The sequence below is a fragment of the Atractosteus spatula genome, chromosome 1, assembly GCF_055471065.1.
Source record: "Atractosteus spatula isolate fAtrSpa1 chromosome 1, fAtrSpa1.hap1, whole genome shotgun sequence".
NCBI lineage: Eukaryota > Metazoa > Chordata > Actinopteri > Semionotiformes > Lepisosteidae > Atractosteus > Atractosteus spatula.
Window position 1 is genome coordinate 12,190,293 of NC_142706.1, and position 23,305 is coordinate 12,213,597.

The 23,305-nt window shown below is 42.2% G+C and overlaps 1 protein-coding gene across 3 annotated transcripts in view; it reads left to right on the forward strand.

The window, feature by feature from the left end:
* The window catches only part of pax5 (paired box 5), an 89,351-nt gene that overhangs the window by 27,923 nt on the left and 38,123 nt on the right, over positions 1-23,305 (forward strand). For 2 of the 3 annotated variants that reach the window (XM_088912421.1, XM_088912423.1), the window contains exons 5-6: positions 1,693-1,818; positions 20,061-20,236. In XM_088912421.1, the coding sequence (XP_088768547.1) occupies positions 1,693-1,818; positions 20,061-20,236 (302 nt within the window). Of the gene's footprint in view, positions 1-1,692; positions 1,819-20,060; positions 20,237-21,379; positions 21,404-23,305 lie in introns of all 3 variants that reach the window. The other variant, XM_088912422.1, reaches the window with a different exon arrangement.

Sequence of the window (23,305 nt, forward strand, 5' to 3'; positions counted from 1 at the left end):
TCCTGTCTGTTACTGGTCTCATAAATCTAGGACTTCTCTTTTCTTAGTCACATTTTTTAAATCTATATTAAAATGTTCAATGTTCAATGGTGGGTGTAGAACATAAGAAAGATGCCAAAGGAGAGGCAATCCTTCAGCCATTTCTGGAAAGAATTCAGGGCATCGGCTTCAGAAACATGGCTGGGCACCTTGTTCTCTTTGTTTAAAGCAATGCTTCCTGTACTTGGTTTTAAATGCAGTTCCACATATCATCCACTAATGTCCTGTGCTTCGTGTTTTGCTGATAATTCTGAAGCCCATTGGGCTGACAGTGCCTTGAAGGATTCTGAATACTTGGATCAGGTCCCACTTACTGTAGTAACCAATCATATTGCATTTACAAGAAGACCACCCTGCACAAGTCCTGCACTGTGAACTCCCCCCAGTGTCTTCATTATCAGCCTCGGAGACTTCTCTGCAATGTAAATTAATTTTGCGAGTGCGGATTAAAGTGTTTTTGAGTTCTGGAGATTATGATGATAAATAGCTTTCACGACGAGCCAGAAAATTGAAATTTCAAATTCAAAAGGGAGAGAGATGGTTTGTAGTATTTAGCTAATGGCAAGTCCTTCTAAAAAATGGATAATTAAATTTTAATTAAATAATTAAATAATTTAATTAAATAATAAATCAAGAAAAAAGGATAGTTATTTGTTATAGTTTTCACATCGTTAGTCTGTAATAGATCTGAATATGTTTTTTCTTCCATTAGATAACTCAGTTCTTCCCCTCATAGTATTTGCCCCAGTCTGACGAGACAAGAGATTATGAACATTTGAGCACCCCTGTCTCTTTCTGAGTTTCTGTGTCTTTGCCACTGGTATACTGTATAAGCATCATCCTGTGAGTCAGCAGTATGGAAGGACAGGAACGGGCTCTTCTGGGGTTACTCAGGACTGAAGCAGTGTCTTTGAGAATTCCACTTTGTTTCCAGTTCTCACTGAGAGCCAGATGTGGGATCCGAAATCCCCACAGCACTTCATCTGGTTCTAACCAGTCTCTGCGGTGGAAATGAAGAAGTTTTTCTAAAAAAAATGACAGCTCATTTCACCCTTCAAATTCACCCTGAACAAAAAGTATAAAGACGTACAAATCTGCATTATTGAACTCTGGTAGTCCAGGACAGTAAACCTTTAACAGAACATAACCTATAACTTAGCTTTGTTTGAAGAATAATAAAATCAGGCTTTCTGTTGTTGTCTAGTTTGCTTGCTTAACGCAACATTTTTTCATAGGTGTTTTTTGTTTTCTCTAGTACCTGCAGTTAAAGACCGGGTTCTGAGTAGATCTGTCCAACAGTTAGGATTAGTAAACCCTCACTGCCTGAGATGTGAATAAGATCAACAGCAGCAGCAGACGTGTGAAAAGAACGGACACTGTTACGAGCCAGGAAACGTTTATCAGTTATAATTGATGCGACTGTTTGCAAAACTCACGAGCACAAACAATTGCACCCACTACAACATTCGTTGTGTCACTGCGGCATAGAGTGAATATGGACCTTTTGGTCGTAGCTACACGAAACAATTACAAAGGTTATCATTCCGCTGATGTCACTAACAATAAGTATACAAAAAAGCTGTCAGGTGTTGTATTTGTACTGTGGTAGTGTTGGGAACCAAGAATGTTCAGTAATGTATTCTGTCGCCACAGCCTCCACAGTGTCAGTGACTCAGGTGTCGTCGGTGACCAGCGACTCAGCAGGCTCCTCCTACTCCATCAGTGGAATTCTGGGAATCAGCTCCAGCAGTGACGCCAACAAACGCAAGAGGGATGAAGGTGAGACCCTATGCCTGCTGGAAGCAGGCGCCCCTGCATGTGTTTACCCTTCTTATTTAATTTATTACACAAATTTGTGATATATTACACAAATATATCACAAATTATTTAATTCAGTGTGTCCTGTCATGCATATTCTGAACAATTCTCTGCTGTTATTTCTGTGATTAATATGTGTCTTCTATCTATTCCAATAAGTACAGTGTTCCAGCAGTGTACAAGTCAAACCTAGTTGTTTTGCACAGTTCTGCAGCCTGGCAATTCTATAGAACCCTTCTTTTCTCCTTTTAGAGTTGGTAAACCTGTAACTATATGAAAACTATAGTTATAACTATATAAAACTATATGTTTGCGAGGCCCTTGTACATTTCATTTTTCTTTCAGACATCTTTCTGAAAGGCTTTTTCTTTAAATAGAAGATAGAATTGTCCCAACAGTAACATTAAAACAGATAGTGTACACGAGCATTAAAAAACACTCACCAAAATTAAATGCAAACCGCCAAGCTTTGCAAAGCTGGGATAAGAATAATTATTGAGGCTGGGAATACAGGCACATCATCTGAAAGAGTGTGAAGTGGCAAATATTACTCACAGGAGAAACATAGGCAGGTGGCAGTATGCTTACAGCAAAATAAAATACGGTATTAAGGAAGTGCATTTGATCTGGAGCAATGGGCGCACAAGTGTTTCGTAGCATATTTGTTACTAAAAGGATAAAACATATCTCTCTGGATGTTCTGATCTTGAAAGCAAGCAATTTGTTTTTAAGGATGTGTGTAAGTCGTGTTCAGTTTATTTGGGTTGGCAATGAAACATGTTATTCAGCTGTTTTGATGGGTGTTAGAAAAGAAAATATCAGTCAATAGCTATCATTTCTAAGGGTATAAATCATAATTATGTATGAAGGAACAAGCAGAGGTTAATTCTGGGCTGGAAACTACCAATAAAAAAGCAATATTTGGGCTGCGATCGTTTTCAGGTATGTGGAAAATACTATAATTGAATTAAAAATGTCAGTCTCCCCCTTTCTCTTAAAAAAAGTCAGATAAGAGACCTCTAGTAGAGAAGTGGAGTAAATTATGTTCCATGGATTCTATTTCCATGGATTAGATAAGGTAAAGTTTTCTACGGTTTTCACTGAAAGGCAGAGGGGTTCCTGTCTTTACTGTTTAACAAAACGTCCATGAATCCCAGTGGTATTTATCCTGCAGTACATGCCAGTTCCCTGCTAATTCAACCAGGATTTTTTTTTTTTGTTCTCACACCCAGCGAAGATGAGTTCCATTTTAGCTGTTTTAACTGTGTCCATTGTATTCCCCTTTGCCCGGGAAAATACGAGACAAAGAGTAATATGGGTTGGTGAATCCTCTCTTCAGCACAGCCTTCCTCCTGGCACTCATTTAAATCATGGCCTTGGCGCTTTAGATTAGCAGCCCTGTGATTTGCGCTATCGCCCCGGCATTTCTTTACGCCGCCTTGCTAGAATCGCTCGAGCGCTGCCCCCGTGCGTCTGTGGAGTGACGAGGCACTTGGGAGAGCGCAGAGGATCGCCGTGGGCTCCTGCGCAACACAGAGTGAGTCTGCCTTCCAATTTATCTCTGTCGCGCGCCTCCCCCAGACCCGGCTCTCCACAGATGAGTCTCCTCTTTAACCTGTCGGGCCTTCGTCAGCCAAGCAACAGGGAGTTGCATCAACGTGGGTGTGAGCCCATTTGAGCATATGCAAAACAAACATCTTTATCCGGGAGCCAGCATTAAAAAGCTATTCCGCATCGAGATGCCGGCAGTAAATGGGCCGCCACAGATGTTTCTCCTTTGGTGGGAAATGTGTTACTTTACCTGGTGCCACACAGAACAGCTGTCAGGGGCAGAGGGAGAGCGTTAGTTTTATGAGCACAGCATGCTGAGACTGTTAGCATTACTCAAGCCAGTAATGGCTCTGACTGTCCACCTAGTTTCAGAGGGTCCATACTGGTACCATTAACCTCCTAGTCAAGCAGCTTAAAGTCTTTCAGTGCTTCAGTCTCATAATTAAAGGAGTACATTTTAGGATGTTAGTAATATGTTTAAAATAGATGCTGCTCTGTTCAGTGTATTATCCCAGGAGAATTTCTTATTTTCGTGTGCTGTTTCGCGTTTACCATTTTGCTGGTCTTGTCGTATGTCCATTTTTGTTGCGAGAAACACGGCACAACCCTGGCAAACTGTCCCAACAGTCTGAGACTGGCCTGGATTTCGATATGGCTTAGTTTCCAGATGAAATACATCTGGGAACATCAGCCCAGGATCTGATAGACACTGGGCCATGTTGACCAACTGCAGTGTAACTGGGGCTCTTGTGGTAAACTCATGGAAAGCTCAAAATGTAGTAAGGCGGGGGGTGTCTCCCTTTCATTTGCTGTCAACCATTATAGAACTGGATTTGTGTGTACTTGTGCCACACTGAAGTTTTTTGGTGCTGAAGACCAGCACCATTCAGTACTTTGTACTCTTTACCTTGTGGCCAACATTGGCTTACTTGCACCTATTATTAATACATTTAATGACTAATGTTATTAACCCCATTTAAAAAAATGGTAACAAGCATATGTTATTTCCAATAATGGGAGTCCTGGACCAAAATAAGCCAAAGAAAATTACAATATACTCCGCATACTAAAGACAGGAAGAGTAATTACTTTTTATCCTGTCGTGGGGTGTCTGTCTTTGGCAGAAGACAGTAGAAAGGGGGCTGGAATTCAAGACCGGGTACCTGTTATTCGGAGCTGGGGGAACGAGGGAGAAATATGCCATCATGCTCTCCATTCTCTCTGACCACTTCTGTGCCCACACTGCCGACCACTGTGAAGAAGTGAGCTATTGTACAGTTAATTTCATTAAGTGTAATGTAATCTCACCACAATTAGCCATTGCCTGCCAACACTGATTAATGCCGCCTTAATTCATGTTGCACGTGCTAATGGAGCCAGCCACAGAATACAAACGGCCATAAAGGGATTTTAATGTTTAATTAACACCGTGCAGCCTGTGGTTGTTGACACTTTTAGCGATGACGCTGCGCTCTGTGGAGCAGGTGGGCTGGAGAAAGAGAGCCCAGACTTTTGAAAACCAGATCCGTCATCTCTCGCGGTTCTGGATTTTCGTTTCATTTCCTGACCTCCGTGCCGCCCTCGTATGAACGCTCTGTATGTTTCTTCCATGTCTGGCTCCTCCTGCCTCGCTGAATGCCCAGGAGAAATCTTTTGCCTTATTTATGGACAGCCTTTAGGCTGCAACTGTCAACAAGGTAATTTCCAAACACAAAAAAACGTGGACTCAAAGATGTCAGCCTTGAGTCGCGAATTCCAAACAGACACAGATAGGAGCTGTGATGTAGCTCTGAGAGTGGCTACACAAGTAGCACAACAAAACCAGACATCTCCGTGGTGTTCTCTATGATGCACTGGTGAATGGCAGGTGTTCTGCTGGGATTTTGTCTTGCAACGGATCCTTTTTGTCAAACATTGCAAAATGTGCCCATTTTACGTAAGTTAATGAAATACCATAGAATGACACCATTTACCACAATGTTTTTTTTACAATGCTGAATGTCTTTGTAAATTCCTTCTCCTCAATATATGCATTTCACTTCTTGCCAGTGGCCTCTTTAAATGGTATATTTTTCAGAAATTCCCTGGCACTGTTGAGACTCTGGATTGCCGGAGATCATATGATTTGAGTATTCCTGAACAAGAATAGCTTTGGAATAACATCTGGGGCGTGATGTGTGAGCAAATCAGCCTGATAAGGTGAAGTGGGCATGACAAGGCATAGAGTGCTTTACAAAAGAGTCTTCAAATCAATATCCAAAAGCGTGGGCACTGACGTGAAGCTTAAACATATAAAAATAAACCAATAAACGGGCCTTCGATGCTGGAGTTTGTTAACAGACAAACTAGCCCAAACCTTGCTGCTGGATAAAAGACACAGCACGGCGTGAAACGAAACTGACTCTTGCTGAATCTTCAGGTGGGTGTCTAAGTTTAGCTACACTCTCAAGACGAAAGCAGGAGGCTGAGCCGTGCGTGATGCAGGCAGTTCAAAACAGCACTCCAGTCTGCTTCCTTTCCTGTTCAGAAGACTTTTTTCCTTCGCTTTTTGGATTTCAGATTCAGCAACTTTTCCCCACCCAAAGCCCTTGCCATTTTGTGGCAGGGATTTAATTCTAATTAATCTGAAATAGAATTAATTTGAACTCACTGCCACACGTCAAGTGTCGGCCTAGACCACATCCTTCATAGTATACCTCATCAAGACACCTGCTTCCTTCTGCACAGTAAGCCTTCACAACCACACTACAGCTTTCATGTCAACTGTGGAACCAACACAGACATTACTAATAAAGCCTTAAAGACCCAGGCCTCTGACCTGTGACAGAGAATCTCCTCCTAACTGACACCACACCGTTGAACCCTGGCAGTACGTAGCCAGCTGTGTCTACATTCCTAGTGAGCCTCCAGCCATAGCCAAATAATTGTATAGTCATGATTTGAACCATTGGTCTTTCTGCAACATTAGCAGAGTTTTTCAGGAGCTGTTCTTGTTTTGGAATATCTGGAATAACATATCACATGGTCAGCAGTGAATCAGAGTATCAGAAGTGCCAGGGAATTAGTAAAAAATATCATGCATTAAAAGACACACAGCTAACAAGAAGTGAAATGCATACACTACGTAGAGCCGAAGGAAGTTGCAAAAGTATTCTGCACAATGCTGCTGTAAATATGTCCTAAAAAAACATTATGAGGTCTACAATGTTTTATTAAGTAAAAGGCACCATTTTGCAGAATATCATCTGTCACAGAAACCTGTAAGAAATCAAACAAAATCTTTTACAAGACCCTAGGTGTCTCAGAGAAAAAACTACACTTCAACTAGGTTATGGTTTAATCATTCAAATGTTACACATAAGCAAAGCAATATCTACAAATGTTATATCCTCACATAGAAGCCTTTGAAACAGTCTGTATTGAGGCACATAAAGATCAGCGTAATACGACAACATAAACATTACAATGAAATGGCAACTAAATATGGAAATGATTATAAAACCTACAGTTCGTCACTAAACTCTCCCGTAATTTGCTGCAAAATCACATAACTCAGAAGTGCTCAACTCGAACGAGAGAAGAAAGCGTTAATAAGCAGGTTCAAATCTCATGCTGACTGACATTGGCAGCACTGCGACAGCAAGGTGTTTTTGTTTTTGAGGACGTGGGCCTGGTACACTCAGTTTCCCTTGAGTACACGGTCTGTATGTCTACTGCACAGCGCGCCTGCATGTGTATGTGTGTGAGGGAGGAGGTGTGAATGCTGAGCACGATGGCAAGCCCCTCGACTAAATTCAGATGATTCAAATGAGCTGTAGTGAGCGGGGTTTAGACAGTTTAGACTGTGTGTGTTGCGATACTAATCCTGCTCAGTATGAGAGAAACCACAGGTTCAGACATTTGGAATCTGTGCTTGGCTGGGGAGCCACTGGTACAAAACTGCCATCTGTGGGATTATGACTGGAGGCCTCAAAATCAGAATCCATTCTAAATGGCTGCCTCTCAGTATGTATTTAGATGCTAACTGTAGACGTGGGACTGTTGTTCACATAATTCTTATAGATGTCAATAGTATGTAATTCTTACCATCCACTTTACCTCTGTGAGGAGAGTACAGGACCATGTAGCCCTGGTGTTTGTTAACCTGGTGCGAGTGCAGGGTTGTGTACTGTAGCTCCCCCTAATGGGCTTTTCCCATGCCCAGTGACAGTATTGTCCTCTTGTCCTAAACTCACCGAAGGTGGGTGTCCGTAGGAAAGAAGGGGGGGGGGGGGGAGGAGAACAAAGAAGGAAAGGGATTAAGGCAGAACCCTCCCATGCTGTCTTCCATTTTTAAATGAAACGCTGAAGATTTCGTTCGAGACAGAATACTTGCCGAGACTGGAAAAAAAGTGAAGGCGTTCAGAAGAAACCTGTAAAAAAGGGAAAACAATCTATTTACTGTATATGTATGTAACGTATGGAAATATACATCAGGAGGGCAGCAGGGATGCCACAATCGGGACTGGGCCATTACATGGAAGAGGGGTGGCTGCTGTCAGTTTAGGAGCTGTGGCCCTAATATAACGTGAACGCCATGATAACAGATGATCACACCGCTCCTCCTGTCATTTTGCTGCTGAGAAGACAGGCATTGCAAGTCCCAGTTAACAGGGTTTATTAAAGGCGCACATCCATTTGCTGGGCAAAAATCTAAATGTTGGAAGGAAAAAGCCCGCTAATAAAGAAATATTCCCTCTTTTGCTTTATTCTTCCCTTTTGCAGTGTCAGGACAGCTACTGAACACTTTGGGGTAGCTCGGGGCAACTGTATTTTATTCCGTTTTATTCCACCACGGGCAAATAGTGTGTTGCCCAATGGTCTTTGAGAGCCATCGCTGGCCTGCCGTTTGCCTTGCGGTCTGTGACGTTTGCTTTTATTCGAGCCTGAAATGGCCCTAAATTGTGCTGTCCTGAAGAGACTCACTCTTACCCCCGCAACACAACGGCAGTTCAGCTGGTCCTCGGTTCGCCTCCGCACGCGAGCACCCGGCCCCTTTCCTCACAGCGCCTCCCAGCGCCTGAGGACGACACCCCCCCCCCCCACACACACACACCGCCATTGACTTTCAAATCCGCTGGCACGAGAGAGGGGGCACAGGGGCAGGACGGTTCTCAGCGGCCCCCGTTTTGTCCCGGCAGCTGCGGGGTGGGCGGGAGGGGCGCCATCCGCAGACGAAAGCCCTCTTTTGTCGTCCACAATGACTCGGCCAAAACAGGAGGGGAAGTGGGATGAATGGGCCGAGCTTGTCCGGGGGACCGGGGAGGGGCAGGAGCCGGGAAAAGGCCACCGCCTTTTGTCTCCCGTGGAGCGCCAGCCGGGGCCTTTTGGGGGTCCTAAATTAATAAGAGCCCCCCCCACCCCCCTTCCCCCGTCACCTCCTGGCTCGGGCCTCTGTAAGAGAGCTCATTAATAGATAATGAAGCTTTTTTTTTGGCAGAGGGTGGGGGGGGGGGGGGGGCTGGGGGCTAGAGGGTTTTTTTTTCAGCCCCTCAAAACCGCCCTACCACCCCCCACCCACCCTCCCATTTCCCCCTTCACCGTGAAAGACTGAAAGAGCCTGAAAAGGGCTGGTAGGGAGGGGAAAAAAAGGCTGAAGAAGGAGGCGGAGGACAAACCCTTTTTCAGGCTCATGTTCTCCTCTGTGGCCTGAGCTTTGATCTCTCGGGGAACAGGACTTTTTCAAGCCTCCCGATCTGGCTCGGCTCTATTCAGAGGGCAGGCAGCAGTAGAGGAGGATACATTAGAAGTCTGACTCACAGGAACCTCCCTGCTCAGTATGGTAATGTATGTCAAGTGCAGGGAGTCAGGCCAGTTGTTTCTTTCTTTTCCAACCTTGACGCTGCCAGACGCTTGTTCAAGGCCTGTTTGCTTTCCTCAAAGGCTTCCATTTTGGAGAGGGACAAAGGAGGGTGGGGGGGGGGAGGGAATATGGTTTTATTGTTTATTTTTTACTTTTCTGAAAAAAAACAAAAGGAAAACTGCTGCGTTTCCTCCCTTGCTCTGGTCGGAGTAGTGGCCCACCAGTCAGTTTGTCCTTACCCCACAACCCGCTTTGCAGTTTATGTCCAAAATGCTTCTGTTGAATGCAGACGATGTGAAGGAATACGTAAACCAGGGAGATTTGCCCCTCCTCCCACACATGGAGCAAAAATAAAGCCACAATCCATCTCTATTGTTACAATCACGCACCACACCTGACCACATTAATTGCACTAATTACTCATTATCCAATCACGTCCCTTTTTTCACTATTTAAGCTCCTTGCTTGGTATTTTGAGTCACAGGCTAGTCAGTTTGTGCTTGCTTTCTCTCTCTCACTGAGTGCTTTTCCTGAATGATCTCACGGATTTTGACCTCTCCTTTCGACCCTTGGATTTGGCTCTTTTGCACTACGCCTCACGGACTTGTTTGCCATCTCGGATACTCGCTACGCATAGGGTTCAGTTAGTTTATCGATGCTCCAGTGTAACATCTGTTCTTACAGTCTGCCTAATGACTAAAGCAACAGGTAAAATCGGAAAAGAGAAACACAACATTTTACTGTCCTCTTGAGGTGTTCTTCACCTGCCACCTGAACAAGGCTGTACATCCGAAATGCAGTGTTTCTGTTTTCTATTTTCAGTGTAGAATTAGCCTTTACTTGTTTCTTTGCAGTTAATGGACACTGACGCAGCTCCCGACTCAAACATCATGATTTAAGTATACTCGGAAAATACTGTAACAATCCTGTGCCTTTTTTTGGCCAAGGTTAAGCTTTGGCTCACTGGACTCCTGGTTTGGACACTGCTTTTTTTTTTTTAAATGGTTGTATGGATTAATTATTCTAGTTACGCATTAGGGGTAGCAGACAATTCTTCATAAATGCATAATTAACTGTTAACACTGATAGACAATAACACAGGATCCATCAAAGGTCAACAGTTAAAAGGTTAATAACACTAAATTGATGTTCTGTTATTAAATTCCATTTTATCAAGGCTAAAAATTGAATTTACATCCTTTAAACTTAAACTGTTAAAATAGAAGTCCTTATTATGAGATTCTACCAGAAAAAAGAGTCATACATCTTCTATGTACATCAGTAAAATACTTTTATATTAAAAAAATAAATTGCATGCACACCATTATCTTATGCAACACAGAGAATTGTGGGTAGGTTAAAAACATGTAAGATCAAGGGCCTGAAATTCATGTTGTCTCACTGTAAGCCAATGAACAATGTTTGTGACTTATCTTTAAACAGCATCTGTGACCTCTCGGCTCTCAGCTTCATCCTTCATTACCTCTCACACTCTATTGCACTAAGGTATTTAATTCTCAACCTGGTAATGTAATTTGCTAATTACATTTTTTCTGTGTAAACTTGGCATGCATGCCAAAATGCATGCCACATGCTGTATTGTACTGCACTGTATCCACACTCTCTGTGTACTGTTTTATTTCTTGCTTTTTTGTGTTGTAGTAACCTTCCATTTCGTTATGGGCTTGTGTGAAAGTTAGGATATCCCTGTGGCCCAACAAGAAATGACTTAAACCCTCTAATCCTCCATGACCCTACCTCAAAAACCCACATTGTTAGGGTGCTAGGGTCATGTAGAATTCACCTGCCAATAACACCTCAATTAAATTTCAGGAAGGCCTTTTGGTTGGTGGGCATGTTCTGGGTTTCCCAGTAAGTTGTGTTGGGGGGATCTACAGTATCTGGGTGTCACAGACCTGGCTGTCAGCGATCCTGTCACTGAAAAGGTGCAGGCTGTTCACCTCTTATCTTTAATAAGTTATCTTTAAGTGCACCAGTCCCAGAGGCCAAAGCAAAGCTCTGCTCTTTGCATTTCTGCTACTACAACCTGATTTTTAGAGGTGAGCCTCCACAAAGGCTTAATAAGTCAGTGACCCTCTTTGCCCCCCCCCCCCCCTCAATTACAGGCACAGAGTTTGCAAGGGGAGGAATATGACTTGGTAAAACATTGTACTGTACGTACGGACCCCCGGCCAGTGACGGAACTCGCACCTGTTTTGCAAAGCGGGTGCAAATCTCGGCTTCCTTCTTCAAAAAAATAAAATAAAACATCCTGGTTCACTGGGGCAGCAGGTGTCCTGCATGTTCACCCATTTAACCCCTCTATTAAGGCCTGTTTTCATCCTGTTAACCTGAAGCGTGGGGGTGGGGTGGGGTTAAATGACCCTTAATTAACCATAGAATTGCTCTGGATAGAAGTGTATAAGACCATAAGCCAGGGCTTTACAGGGTTATTTCAAAGAGGCTCTAATACTAATCTTAATTTATCATTAGCTGGCGGAGTAAAGGGCACTGTCTGAAAGCCCGACCTCGGCTGCAGGATTCCCATGGCTGACTGGGCAACCAAATCTTTCTGAAATTGCATTTTCAAGAGCAGGGCCCTGACGAGGAGCGGCAGGCACAGGGTCATCACTGCCAGGCAGGCCTGCTCAGGCCTGCGTCCTGTATGCTAGACCTCTGGCCACCTGGAGGTGGCTGCTGCCCCTCAGCTACAGCTCACGCAGAGGCAGTCCGGTCCGTGCTTCTTCGCGGGGCTCCTGAAGGGCAGGTTAACGAAACGTGAATCGCCAGAAAATCAGTATGGGTTTCTGAGTAAAAACCCCCCACCCAAAGCCCCTTTCTCCTTCCCCAGCAGTGCAGGCTGATATTCGAATTAAACAGAGCCGACCGATAGACATTTTTCAGAGGAGCTTTTAAAGAAAGAATTTGCGCATCAAGGCATTGTAGGTTTGTTTTGAGAAAGAGAAGTTTTGGAGTTCACTCTTGCCCGTTGCCATCGCAATATTCTCTTCGCTTCTGCTCGTGTGGCTCTTCTGCTCACTGCATGTGTTGACTGCGGTGAATTCAAAAGCGCTGCAGAGGCAAATTGTTCAAGACAGAACTCTCCCGACTCCTCCTGGGATTGTTGGAGGTACTGTTGTAACAGAAAGAATAAGGTTCTGGATCCCGAGATGAAGTTAAACAGATGAGTTTATTGCATGCAAGGATCATTAAAGCCGAAGTCTTGTTTCCGGCAAGACACAACAAAACCGAAGTATTGTTCAAAGTGCCGGTACAAACTTCCAGTTTATATAGGGTTTTCCTGATGCTTCTGATGTCACTCATTATTATGGTAATGGGGGGGGGGGGGGTCACGATGTCTGGCCAGTTTATAGCCTTTTGGACAAATGGTCAGGGATTAAGTCCCCAGGGGGTTTCTAGTTGGCCTCTGGAATCCTTATCATTTAACCCCCTCCCTGCCATAAACTCCAGCCTTAGAAGCCTAATCTTCATGCAGAAAGGACTTAAAATTAACCCTGTCTTCACATCTTGTATTTTACGGTGCTGTTACTTGTTTCTGGCCTGTCCTGGACTATGATTGATCTGCTTCTTTCTCTTTCAGGAAGCCCAAGAGGTTTAGTAATTGAGATCTCTGAAACTGGAACGATCAATGTTTTCTGTAAAGATCATTTTGTAATTCACGATAAAGACATGTCCAGCCCAAACATGACGAATGACACCCAGCTATGAAAATCAGTTTTAATGCTTTTTTCGCTGTTGATACTGAGCACTGGTGGTGGCTCAGACAGACTGTTGAAGCCGCCAGCTTGTGCTTGTCTCCATGGCAGACCACAAACAAGAAACCTTGGAAGCATTTCTATAATATTGCATTTTGGAGGGTCATAATGCTCCTTCTTGGTTTGTTTTACATTAGTACTGTCCCGTAATAAGAACGCAGACCTTGCTCTGTGCTTCAGTAAATGAAGAGTTTACCTCTCTGCCGCGCTGACCCTAGAAGCTGTCATTGAGAAGTCTCAGGTGTAGCACATCATCACAAAGTGGCACATGGGTTGAGTCGTGTATTCAGTGTAATGAACAGTAATATGAACCCTCCTGAATCATGTTGGCTTGTATTAGGTTCCTCAAGAAGCGCTTGCAGGTTGTAATGTAATGTATGGATGATGACATCCTAAGAAGTAGCTGGACTTGTGTTTTGTTATACACTTCTTTCAAGGTATATCTTTCACATATTCAGGATGATATGTTAACTTTTGCACCTCGTCATTGGTAGTTTACTCCTCCAGCCTTTTGCACAAGATACCCATGATGATCATGATAGTTCTCCATCCCAAGCCCTTTCTCTACCCAATGTAATCAGTGGTTATGATGTGACCTGTTGGGTCGTACAGTGCAACTGGACATGAGATGAAGTAACCATAAGAACACAAGAACAGTTACAAATGAGAGGATTTGTATGCAAAGATCTCATTCAGTCGTTTTTTGAAAGAAACAAGAGTATTGGCTTCAACTCTATGGTTGGGTAGCCTTTTCCATACTCCCACCTGTTTGAAAGGAAGTGCCTAATTTTCTCTGTGCAGTGTCCACCTGTGTACTCTGGTTCATGTTGAATTGTTTCTGAAGAAGTCTTCTGGGTCGACCTTGTCAATGGCTTTGTTAATTTTAAATATTTGTATCAGGTCTTTTCGGGATCTTCTTTGTTCAAGATTAAAGAGACAGAGTTCCTTCAATCTGGCAGTTCAGGAGATTCTCTTACGCCCTGTAATGTGTCTGGTAGTTCTTCTCTGGGCTGATTAGTGGGCAGTTGTATCTTTTCTATAAAGCTAACCAAAACTGTATTTTACTCAGTATTCTAAATTAGGCTTCACTAGTGCATTATATGATTCTAACAAAACATCCCTTGATTTAAAATCTACAGTTTTAACTTTGTGCCATAACATTTAGTCTTTTTTATAAGTAGCCTCTTCTATCAGAGTACTTTCCATTTTGTATTTATAAACCATGGCGATGTCTTTATTAAGTATCTTCGGTCAGGTGTTTGACCAGTCTTGAGTTTTATCTATATCTTTTTGAAGACATACTGTAGATGGTTCTATAGTATTTGTACATCCTTCTAACTTGAGATTGAGATACTTGAGGTACTCCAATCATTATATCATTACAATTTGAGTCTTCAAACCTTCTCTGTACTTTCTATTTTCTCAATTCTATTTTCACTTCTCAGAATCCAAACACCTATGTTTTCCTGTATGCCTACAAGATGATCTTTTTGAGGAACTTTATCAAAAACTCTCTGAAAATCTATATGTCATATCATTTTATCATATCATAAATGTTTCTAAATTATTAAAAGAACTAAGTTGGTTAGGCAAGACTAATCTTTGTTAAATCCATGTTGACTAACCCCTAGGATCTGATTTTCAAATCGGTAATCCTTTAATTTAGTTCCAATATTTTTTCATAACTTTACATGTAATAGAAGTAATTGGGTTTATAATTACTTGGGTCAGTTTTGTCCCCTTTCCAGTCCATGGGCACTACCCCTGTCTTGGTGATGGAAGGGCTTTATCAGTAGCTTCTTGTTTCGTTCAGCACAACTTGTAAAATAGCATCTGGCCCTGGGTACTGTGAGTATTAATGAAGAGTGCTTCTAGTACCATAAACACTTCTGTCCCTTACTACCTTGGTAGTCATGATTTCTTACCAGTCAAGTCAAGAGGAAGAGGAAGCCCACATTTTCATAAAGCAGATGACTATTGATTTACAAACATGCCGACTTGAACATAATGATTCATATTTGCACTTTTCTTTAAGCTGAACTTGGGGTACCTGGTGGAAGCAGTTTGTATGTATATGTGGAGTGAGGCAGTAACCTACCTCCGATCTTTGGTGCTAAATTGCTGTTTGGAGGCAGGAATCCTGCCATTTACAGTAAATTACTGTCTCTCGATAAAAACAGTCTCTTTGTGGGACATCTCCCATGATGACAGGAATGGGGATTCCAGAAGATTTGGACAGACAGTGTGGGTCAGCCTGTGGGCCAAGGCCAGCTGGCACGCACGCTGGTGTTTTGTTTAATTTTTTTCCCCGTTTTCCCCTTGATTTTGATTTTTAATGGCATCTGTCTCGTCTCCCAGAGAGGAAACGGTGAGCCGCTTCGTGCTGATTGCCACTCCAGCCAACAGCCAGCGTAATTAATGACTCTATTTGCTCGAGCACTGCTGAGAACAATTGAGTTTGTTATGGTAACAACTGCTGCCAGCTTTCCTCTCCTCTCAAGCTCCCCCCCGCCGCCGCCTCCTTCTCCTCCTCCTCCCACTCCCCTTCTCCTGTGGCTGGGGAGTATTTAAAATCCCGGCGCTCTGCGGTCCTGGCTGGGCAGACCACCAGATCATCGGCATGCGCCTGGGAGTGTGCCAGTAAATGAACTGTCAATAAAGTTAAGTGTTTGCAGGGGCTGGGCTGACAAAACTCAAGTAGACGAGCGAGTTTGAGAGCACGGCTGGGGAGTGCTAATAAATTGATTTTTAGTAGTTGTTAAAAAAAGGAGAAAGCACAGCTCTCACGCTCTCTCATTTTCCTGCAGTTTAATTGTGAAGAGAGGCAGGGTAGCTGACCGAGAGGCATTCAGCGGTTGACACTCGCTTCCATTAAACAGCAGTTGGGCTTGTTTTTCTTTCCATCTGTGCTGAATACTGCTTGAATCGATGTATTGGTTTCTGTAATGGACCCCTCCTTCTGTCCTGGTCACAGGAAAGGAAAGGTTTCTGTGCGTTTATGAAACATTTTTGACAACAGTTTGCTCTTGGGATGCATAATACTCCTTCCATTGTTAGGCAAATCTACAAACCTCTAAGAGAGAAACAGTTTTTTCTAAGGTTCCTGGCTTAAGATGTGGTTGTTGGTACACCAGACAGTGGAGGGATTTATGACACCAAGACACTAAAGGAAAGAGAACATCTTTGATTGGCTTTGGATCACAAGGGAACAAGCAATAGGTTTATTCCATGCTGAAAAGAGAAGAAAGAAAACACAACGTTTCGGCTGTGGAGGCTTACTTGTTCCTTTGCAGCCTACGCATGCTGACGCAGCTACCCGCCTGAACTACTTTTGATCACCATGTTCAAAATGTCTCCATGATGTGGAGTTACCCATTCTTTAATTAGCTGATCTGTGCATTAAAACATTTGGAGAATTGTGCTTCCAAGTTATGTGTTATTCACCATGTGCTTTTTATATAAATTACTCTGAAGTATTTTAGCAGACATGTTTAGGCATTAAAATAATTTTAGGTGCAGTAATTCCCCCAAACCATAGTAAGAATTCTGTCACTTTTCAAAAGGACTTTACCCAAACGTACATGTTGTGAGGGGAATGGCCTCACTGTTTCTTGGAAACAAAGAAAAACTGACCTTCCATGTCGATATGTGAAATTGTGCGTAGGGCAGACTTCTTTCCGTTTGCTGTAGCTGTGATAATGACCCATTTCACTTCATTCATGGCCAAGGTGAGGAAGAGTTCATTACCAGGCTGCATTTTCATTAGTTCTCCATTTTCATAAGAGGATGTTTTACACTTTGATAACAGTAAAGTGCTTAAAACCCCCAGCTTGTCTGAATCTGTTGCGTTGATTAATCGTCTGGCTCAATCTCAGGGCTGCCCCCCCTGTGAATTCCAGTGTAATTGCTATATTATCTTGCGTGTTACTGTAAAAGTCACACCAGCAGCAAGGCACATACTCACAGGCCTATTAAGCTGTGATCCCTTCTCTCAAACCTGGGAAACCTACAGTGCTGAGTCTCTTAGGGTTTAACCCTCTCCACTTCCTTGTCCTGACCACCTATTCCTATTCTGTTAAAAGCTCTTCTTTCATACCACACATGGTGATTGCATGACCATGTCTCGCCCTACAAGGTTTAGATTTCAGGCAAGGGAATGGGTCATGTCTAAGGAACGGGCAAAAGTGAAAGCTTGTAAGGAAACTTGATTTTTTAAATTTGGTGGGCAATTGTTCAAGCTTTGCCTGTTTGTTGTGAAGTTCCCCCATAAATATCCACAAAAAGATGTCAGCATTTTCCATTTTGCAATGTACAGCATATTGCTGAAGTATTCACCACCCTTTCGATTATGTCCCTTTGTCTTTAATCACAAATGATGAATACACTGTTCTAATAGTGATCACAACTTAACACTTATATGGTCAAAAGAAGTTAAATGTCAGCAAAAAGCTGTAAAGAGAAATCAAATGGTATGTATATATCACGAGCAATTCAACAAAATGGAACATTATTTAGAAAGGGTGGTGAATACATTTTCAAGGCACCTTTGCTAAAGAAAGAGTACCAGGGATTTAAAAAGTAGACTCAGATTGACATGATGCTGCTTTTGTGTAAGCAATATATGCTGGTATTTTTTCTTTTTCTTGGCAGTGTCGGCGCGGTCACTTTCATGAAGTCAGTCAGTGTCCCATGGTGTTATGTGGTGATTTCTAAATGCTTAAAAATGAACATGATGTTTTTCTGAATTAACAAGGGATGCAAGGTTGATGTCAGCCAGCAGCCATATCACCCTGCAGCTCACAACTAGCTACCCCCTGAAGCTCAGCAGGTGTAAACCTGGTCAGTACCTGGATGGGAGACTCCTGGGAAAAACTAAGGTTGCTGCTGGAAGAGGTATTAGAGGGGCCAGCAGGGGGCGCTCACCCTGTGGTCTGTGTGGGTCCTAATGCCCCAGTATAGGGACACTATACTGTAAAAAGGTGCTGTCCTTCGGACATAAAACCGAGGTCCTGACTCTCTGTGGTCGTTAACAATTCCAGGACGTTTCTCGAAAAGAGTAGGGGTGTAACCCTGGCATCCTGACCCAATTTCCCATTGACCTTAACCAATCATGGCCTTGAATAATCCCCATCTATGAACTGGTTTCATAATTCTGCTCTCCTCCCCACTGCTTTCTGATATGTGGTGAGTGTGCTGGTACGCTTTGGCTGCTATCGCATCATCCAGGTGGGGGCTGCACATTGGTGGTGGTGGAGGGGAGTCCCCATTACCTGTAAAGCGCTTTACGTGGAGTGTCCAGAAAAGTGCTATACAATATAAGTGTAATGATTATTATGCATTAAAAAGTTAACATTTTTTGCATCTGGTATCCATCTGACATATAAGATAAAGTCCATGAAACCGGAATTGATTAGGGTTAAAGAAGCACCAGGGCCCTGTTATCCTGGAGCACACAGGCATCGATTTCACATGCGTGCACAGGCAGGCTGTTGTAGCTGCCGCGCACTGATCTTTGTGTATCCCAGGAACGCCGCAGTGGGGCCGAGTGTATCTAGCAGGTCAAGCTTTGAAATGAAGAAGCAATAAGCCAGTGAAATGGTACCATCACCGCTACATGATTGATCAATTGAATTCTATCAGGGAGAGTGGACAGTGGGATTAACTCAGGGCTGATAGGTTCAATGAGTTAAAGCATGATGTTCATTTCAGCTTCATTTCACCAGTCTTTGCTTGTGAAATTGGTCAATCAATAGAGGTTGGAGATCATATATATATATATATCGCTGACCATCTCACAGGCGAATATAATCTACTGCTGGCTGTCTCTAGACTCCCAGCAGCAGTGGGATAATGGAGGCTCTGCTGAGACTCCATCAGGGCCCCTGAAATGGCCTGATATATATCTTCTCCAAATGAAAAGTATTTTTGGATCTCTTTTGATTTATCTTTTTTTTTTCTCTCTCTCCCGTGTCATCTGGGGCTTGATGTACAGTGAAACTGTAACTCAGAGGACTGTGATGTTCTTTCAGGGACATTTTGCTTCAATGAATAACTTTACTTTCAGATGAGTTTTCTCTTTTTTTTTTCCTCCTCTGTTGTCTCTGATGAAACCATAGCAAACGCCTATAATGAAATAATAAATTAAAAGAAAACAAACACTTGAAGAGATTATATTTTTTTGCTGCTCGTTTGTGGTTTTGAGTATAAAAATATAAGGCAGACTGTGTGTTATAATGCAGTCAGTATTTCGAATGACACTTGGATAAGTGCTAGTAGATTAGAATCAATATCCTGTTTTCTCTTTACAGATTTTATACCTATAATACTGTATGTTCTCAAACTGTCATTCACCTGCATTTGACTTGAAATGTGGAATTTGGTACTAAAGCTCAAAGAAAAATATTATTGTAAGAAAAATACCAGTGTAAATATGGAATAACCACAGTACCACACTATTTTGCCATTCAGATTTTGCCAGTCAGATATCCTCCAAAGAATTCACATTTTGTATGTAATAGCATGGTACATGTTATGGACATACAACAATGTCAAATGTAGTTAAAATATTAGAAACTCTTCAAAGACATTTTAAATTTCTAGATTACTGAAATGTGAATATTGTAGAGCTAACTGCTGTATCTGCTGCTGTGAATGTGAATTCCATGCAAAAATACAAGGTTTGAATGTAGTTTTTGCAGTTTTGTCATGTCTGTCAATGATTAAGTGATTTGTTTTGAACACAAATGATAGAAGTGAGTCCGTTTAAATCCACAATATTGTAATATTTCTGCAGAAACGATCATGTTTACAGGCAGTAATCCTTTTTATCCTCGGGTCAGTCTGCTATACCAGCCTCCTTCACTTGTAGGCACTTGCCCACCAGCTCGTACTTACACCATCATTTTCCATCTTCGTCACCGATCACGCCTGACAGTGAAGAAGTCATGTGTGGTTGGAGCGTGGAGGAATCTCCCCCAGCCGCATCCTGACTCCATCTCACCTCTCTTCTCCCTTCTCTTCCCGGGGCCGAGCAGCAATGCAAGAGTCTCCCCTACCCAATGGTCACTCGCACCCTGGCCGGGACTTCCTGCGGAAGCAGATGAGAGGAGACCTCTTCACCCAGCAGCAGTTAGAGGTACTGGACCGAGTGTTTGAAAGACAGCACTACCCCGACATCTTTACAGCCCCTGAGCCCATCAAGCCAGAGCAGGTAAGGGAAAGATCACTCACCAGTAGTCTTCTTTCTTTCACCTGGGGCCTCTCCTGCTCTCCTGGTTCGGCACTGTGACACCTTCACATTCACTTGCAACGGGGGGGGCTGTTCTCTCAACTCGCACGGCCTCCTAACCTGCCGATCCGAAGAAACCGCAACCACAAAGCGTCGTAGATCGGCGTTGTTGCCAGGCCACCCGTGTTTTTTGGCGCAAAAACATTTTTTAAAACCTGGCATTTTGGCACTGATGGTGCGATAAAGAAGTCTTTTTTCGCGACCTGCACTGCACTGCAATGTTGTGAATGTGGTTGTGGTAATTAACCAAACGAAGGTGTCACATGCTTGAATGTCTTTGAGTGGGCTTTGCAAAATGAAAGCTTTTAAAGGTGGCTTCTTTTGACCTGCTTAATTTGTTTCTACTTTTTCTCTGTGTTGGAAACATTTAACTTTAGGGTTGTGAACAAACCACATTCCAACTCAATTGTTTCTACCTCGGGTAGTGCAGGAAGTAGGAAGTAGGAAGGCAACATTCAAACAAACTCATCTCTATTATTTCCCACCCTCGGGTATTTCTTGATACAGAAATACCAAGAAATCAAATATCAAGAAATCTGCTACTGATTATGTTATGTTGGATATTTAGGGATATTTTGCACACTCTTTTGCAAATCATGAGAAAATGGAATGAAGATATTCTATAAAAGATTTGTGCAAGACTAATGAAAAAACAGGAAAAAATGAAAATGGTTTCGGAATGTTTATCTGACCCAGTTGCGTTACAATAGTTCTGTACAGCCCACTGCAATGTTACATTTCTGTAACACTGAGTCGTTGACATCCTGTATTTTGCAGGGTGTGTGCAAAACTTTCCCTATTCCAGTAGAGCCACAGGCGCCACACAATGGGATAGCTTCACAAGTGGATGGATTTGTGCTCGCAGATATTTCATTTGCTTGGACACTTTCTCCACATGTCATATTCAGCCCTATCTGATGGAAGTTACAATGCGGTCAATATCTGTTACAAGGTCCTTTGTATGTGAACATGGACTAGTGGAGTCCTTCCTTTATGTGTTGTGTGAAGAGGGAGCTCGCATGCCGAATGTTAAGAAATAATAACAGGGATCAGTAGCTCAGCGAGAACATTCATCGAATGCCAGACTCTGTAAGCACGGTGAAATTAAAGCTCAAAGCCTCCTTATTAATCATGAGATGCTTGGAGTTTGTTAATCATGATGATCGCGTATAAAATCAAAAGGCCATTTCCAGTGAGGTTCATTGTGAAACCTTCTGTGACATTTGGCTGCCCTCTGCTGATCTCTGTGTTCATTCTGTGATGTAATAAAGGAAGTGACTTTAGCTCCCCCTGCTAGTGATTACTAATTCTTTTCTATGCACAGCTCTGTCTCTGACTGAGGAAATGGTTCAGGTTCCAAAGGTTTCAAAACAATTAAATCGCAATCTCACAGTTCTCACAGTGAAACAATACTGGAATAGCTGTTTGGATACAATATAATACAATATAAGATAAGATAAACTTATTTGTCCACTGGGGGAATTTGTTTATGGACTTACATTGTTCCTGTACATCTGAATACATCACACAAAATTATATGTCACATCTATTGCATCTGCTTAACTAATTAAAAAAAGCCATGACATAGTTCACATACACAGATTGTTACAGCTAAATGGTTTATACTGACCCAGTTACCCTTTTTTATTTATTGACCTTTGTCATTTAATTGTATTTAACTGCTTTAATCAATAAGGGAACAAATTCATATTTGTATTTAAACTATTTGATCTGCATTTGGGAACCCTGAAACATTTTCCAGAGGGAACAAGTTGATATTCAGAATTAAGAATATGAAAAGGATCTGACGGAATTGTTTCCACCTGTCTAATCATGGACTGTTCAAAACATATCTGCAAGGAGAGTGCTGTTTCACTCCTATAACCTTCATTGCTGTTTGGACAATACATTTGTATGCAAAGGTTTGGGCACCCCTGGCCAAATGACATGTTTTGTTGATTTCCAAAGTGAAAAGAAGTTAACACAACCTTTGCCGCGAAACAAACTTAAACTGGACATGTTTCTGCAAATATTACAGTTACTATTTTATTTGCTAAACTTAACAGATTGAAAAAAATAAAACAGTAAATGTGGCATGTGCAAATGTTTGGGCACCCGAATAAATTAGCAATGATAAATTAACAAACCACACTGTTATAACATATCTAATAATGCTCTCAATTACAGCTTGGTTAAAGAGGAGCATTATTTTCTGTCCAACTCCAAACACTCTTAATCTTTGTAAAAAAATTCAAACGCTGCTGACCAATGGAACAAAAACACACTTTCAACCTGAGCAGCCCTGCTTAGATTGTTGTCTATGTATATTCTTAAATACTTATATGAATTACCTGGGGTAATACTTTCCTTGTGAATCACTACACACAGTATGAAAGGTCACCAACTGCTTTAGGGCTTGAACACCATTTCTTCAGTTTTTTTCACATGTTTGTTTGTTTATGGAATGAGAAGAAAAGAAACACAACGTTTTGGCTGTCAAGCCTTCTTCGGGTGACACCCGAGTTTTCAGCTTGGAAGTCACACTCTTATTAACTAGTAAGATTTAAAAAAATGATCATTGCAATAAAGATGCAGTATTTAATGATGTACAGAGTGTAAATGGGATCAATTGTATTTCATTTAGATGCTAAAGTCAGTAAATAGGCAATTATAGGCTACTTTGGGCAAATCCTCCATTAAAATAGTGTTAAAAGGTGATGCATTCTTATTGGTATCCTTGATAAATGGTTACTACCTACTTATTTTATTGATTCAGAAATCTTCTAAGTTCATAATCAGGAGAAGTGGTTTGCTGAAACATGCATTTAATTTAAAACATATAATAGTGGCACCTTAAAGTATTGGGACAGGAAAATTGAGACACAAAGCTAAATATTTACCATTATTGTTCTCATCTGTCCATAAAAAAATTCCCAAACTCTCCAGGCTCATCCTCTTCTTTCCAAGCAAATTCTGGAACATGGTGAAGGT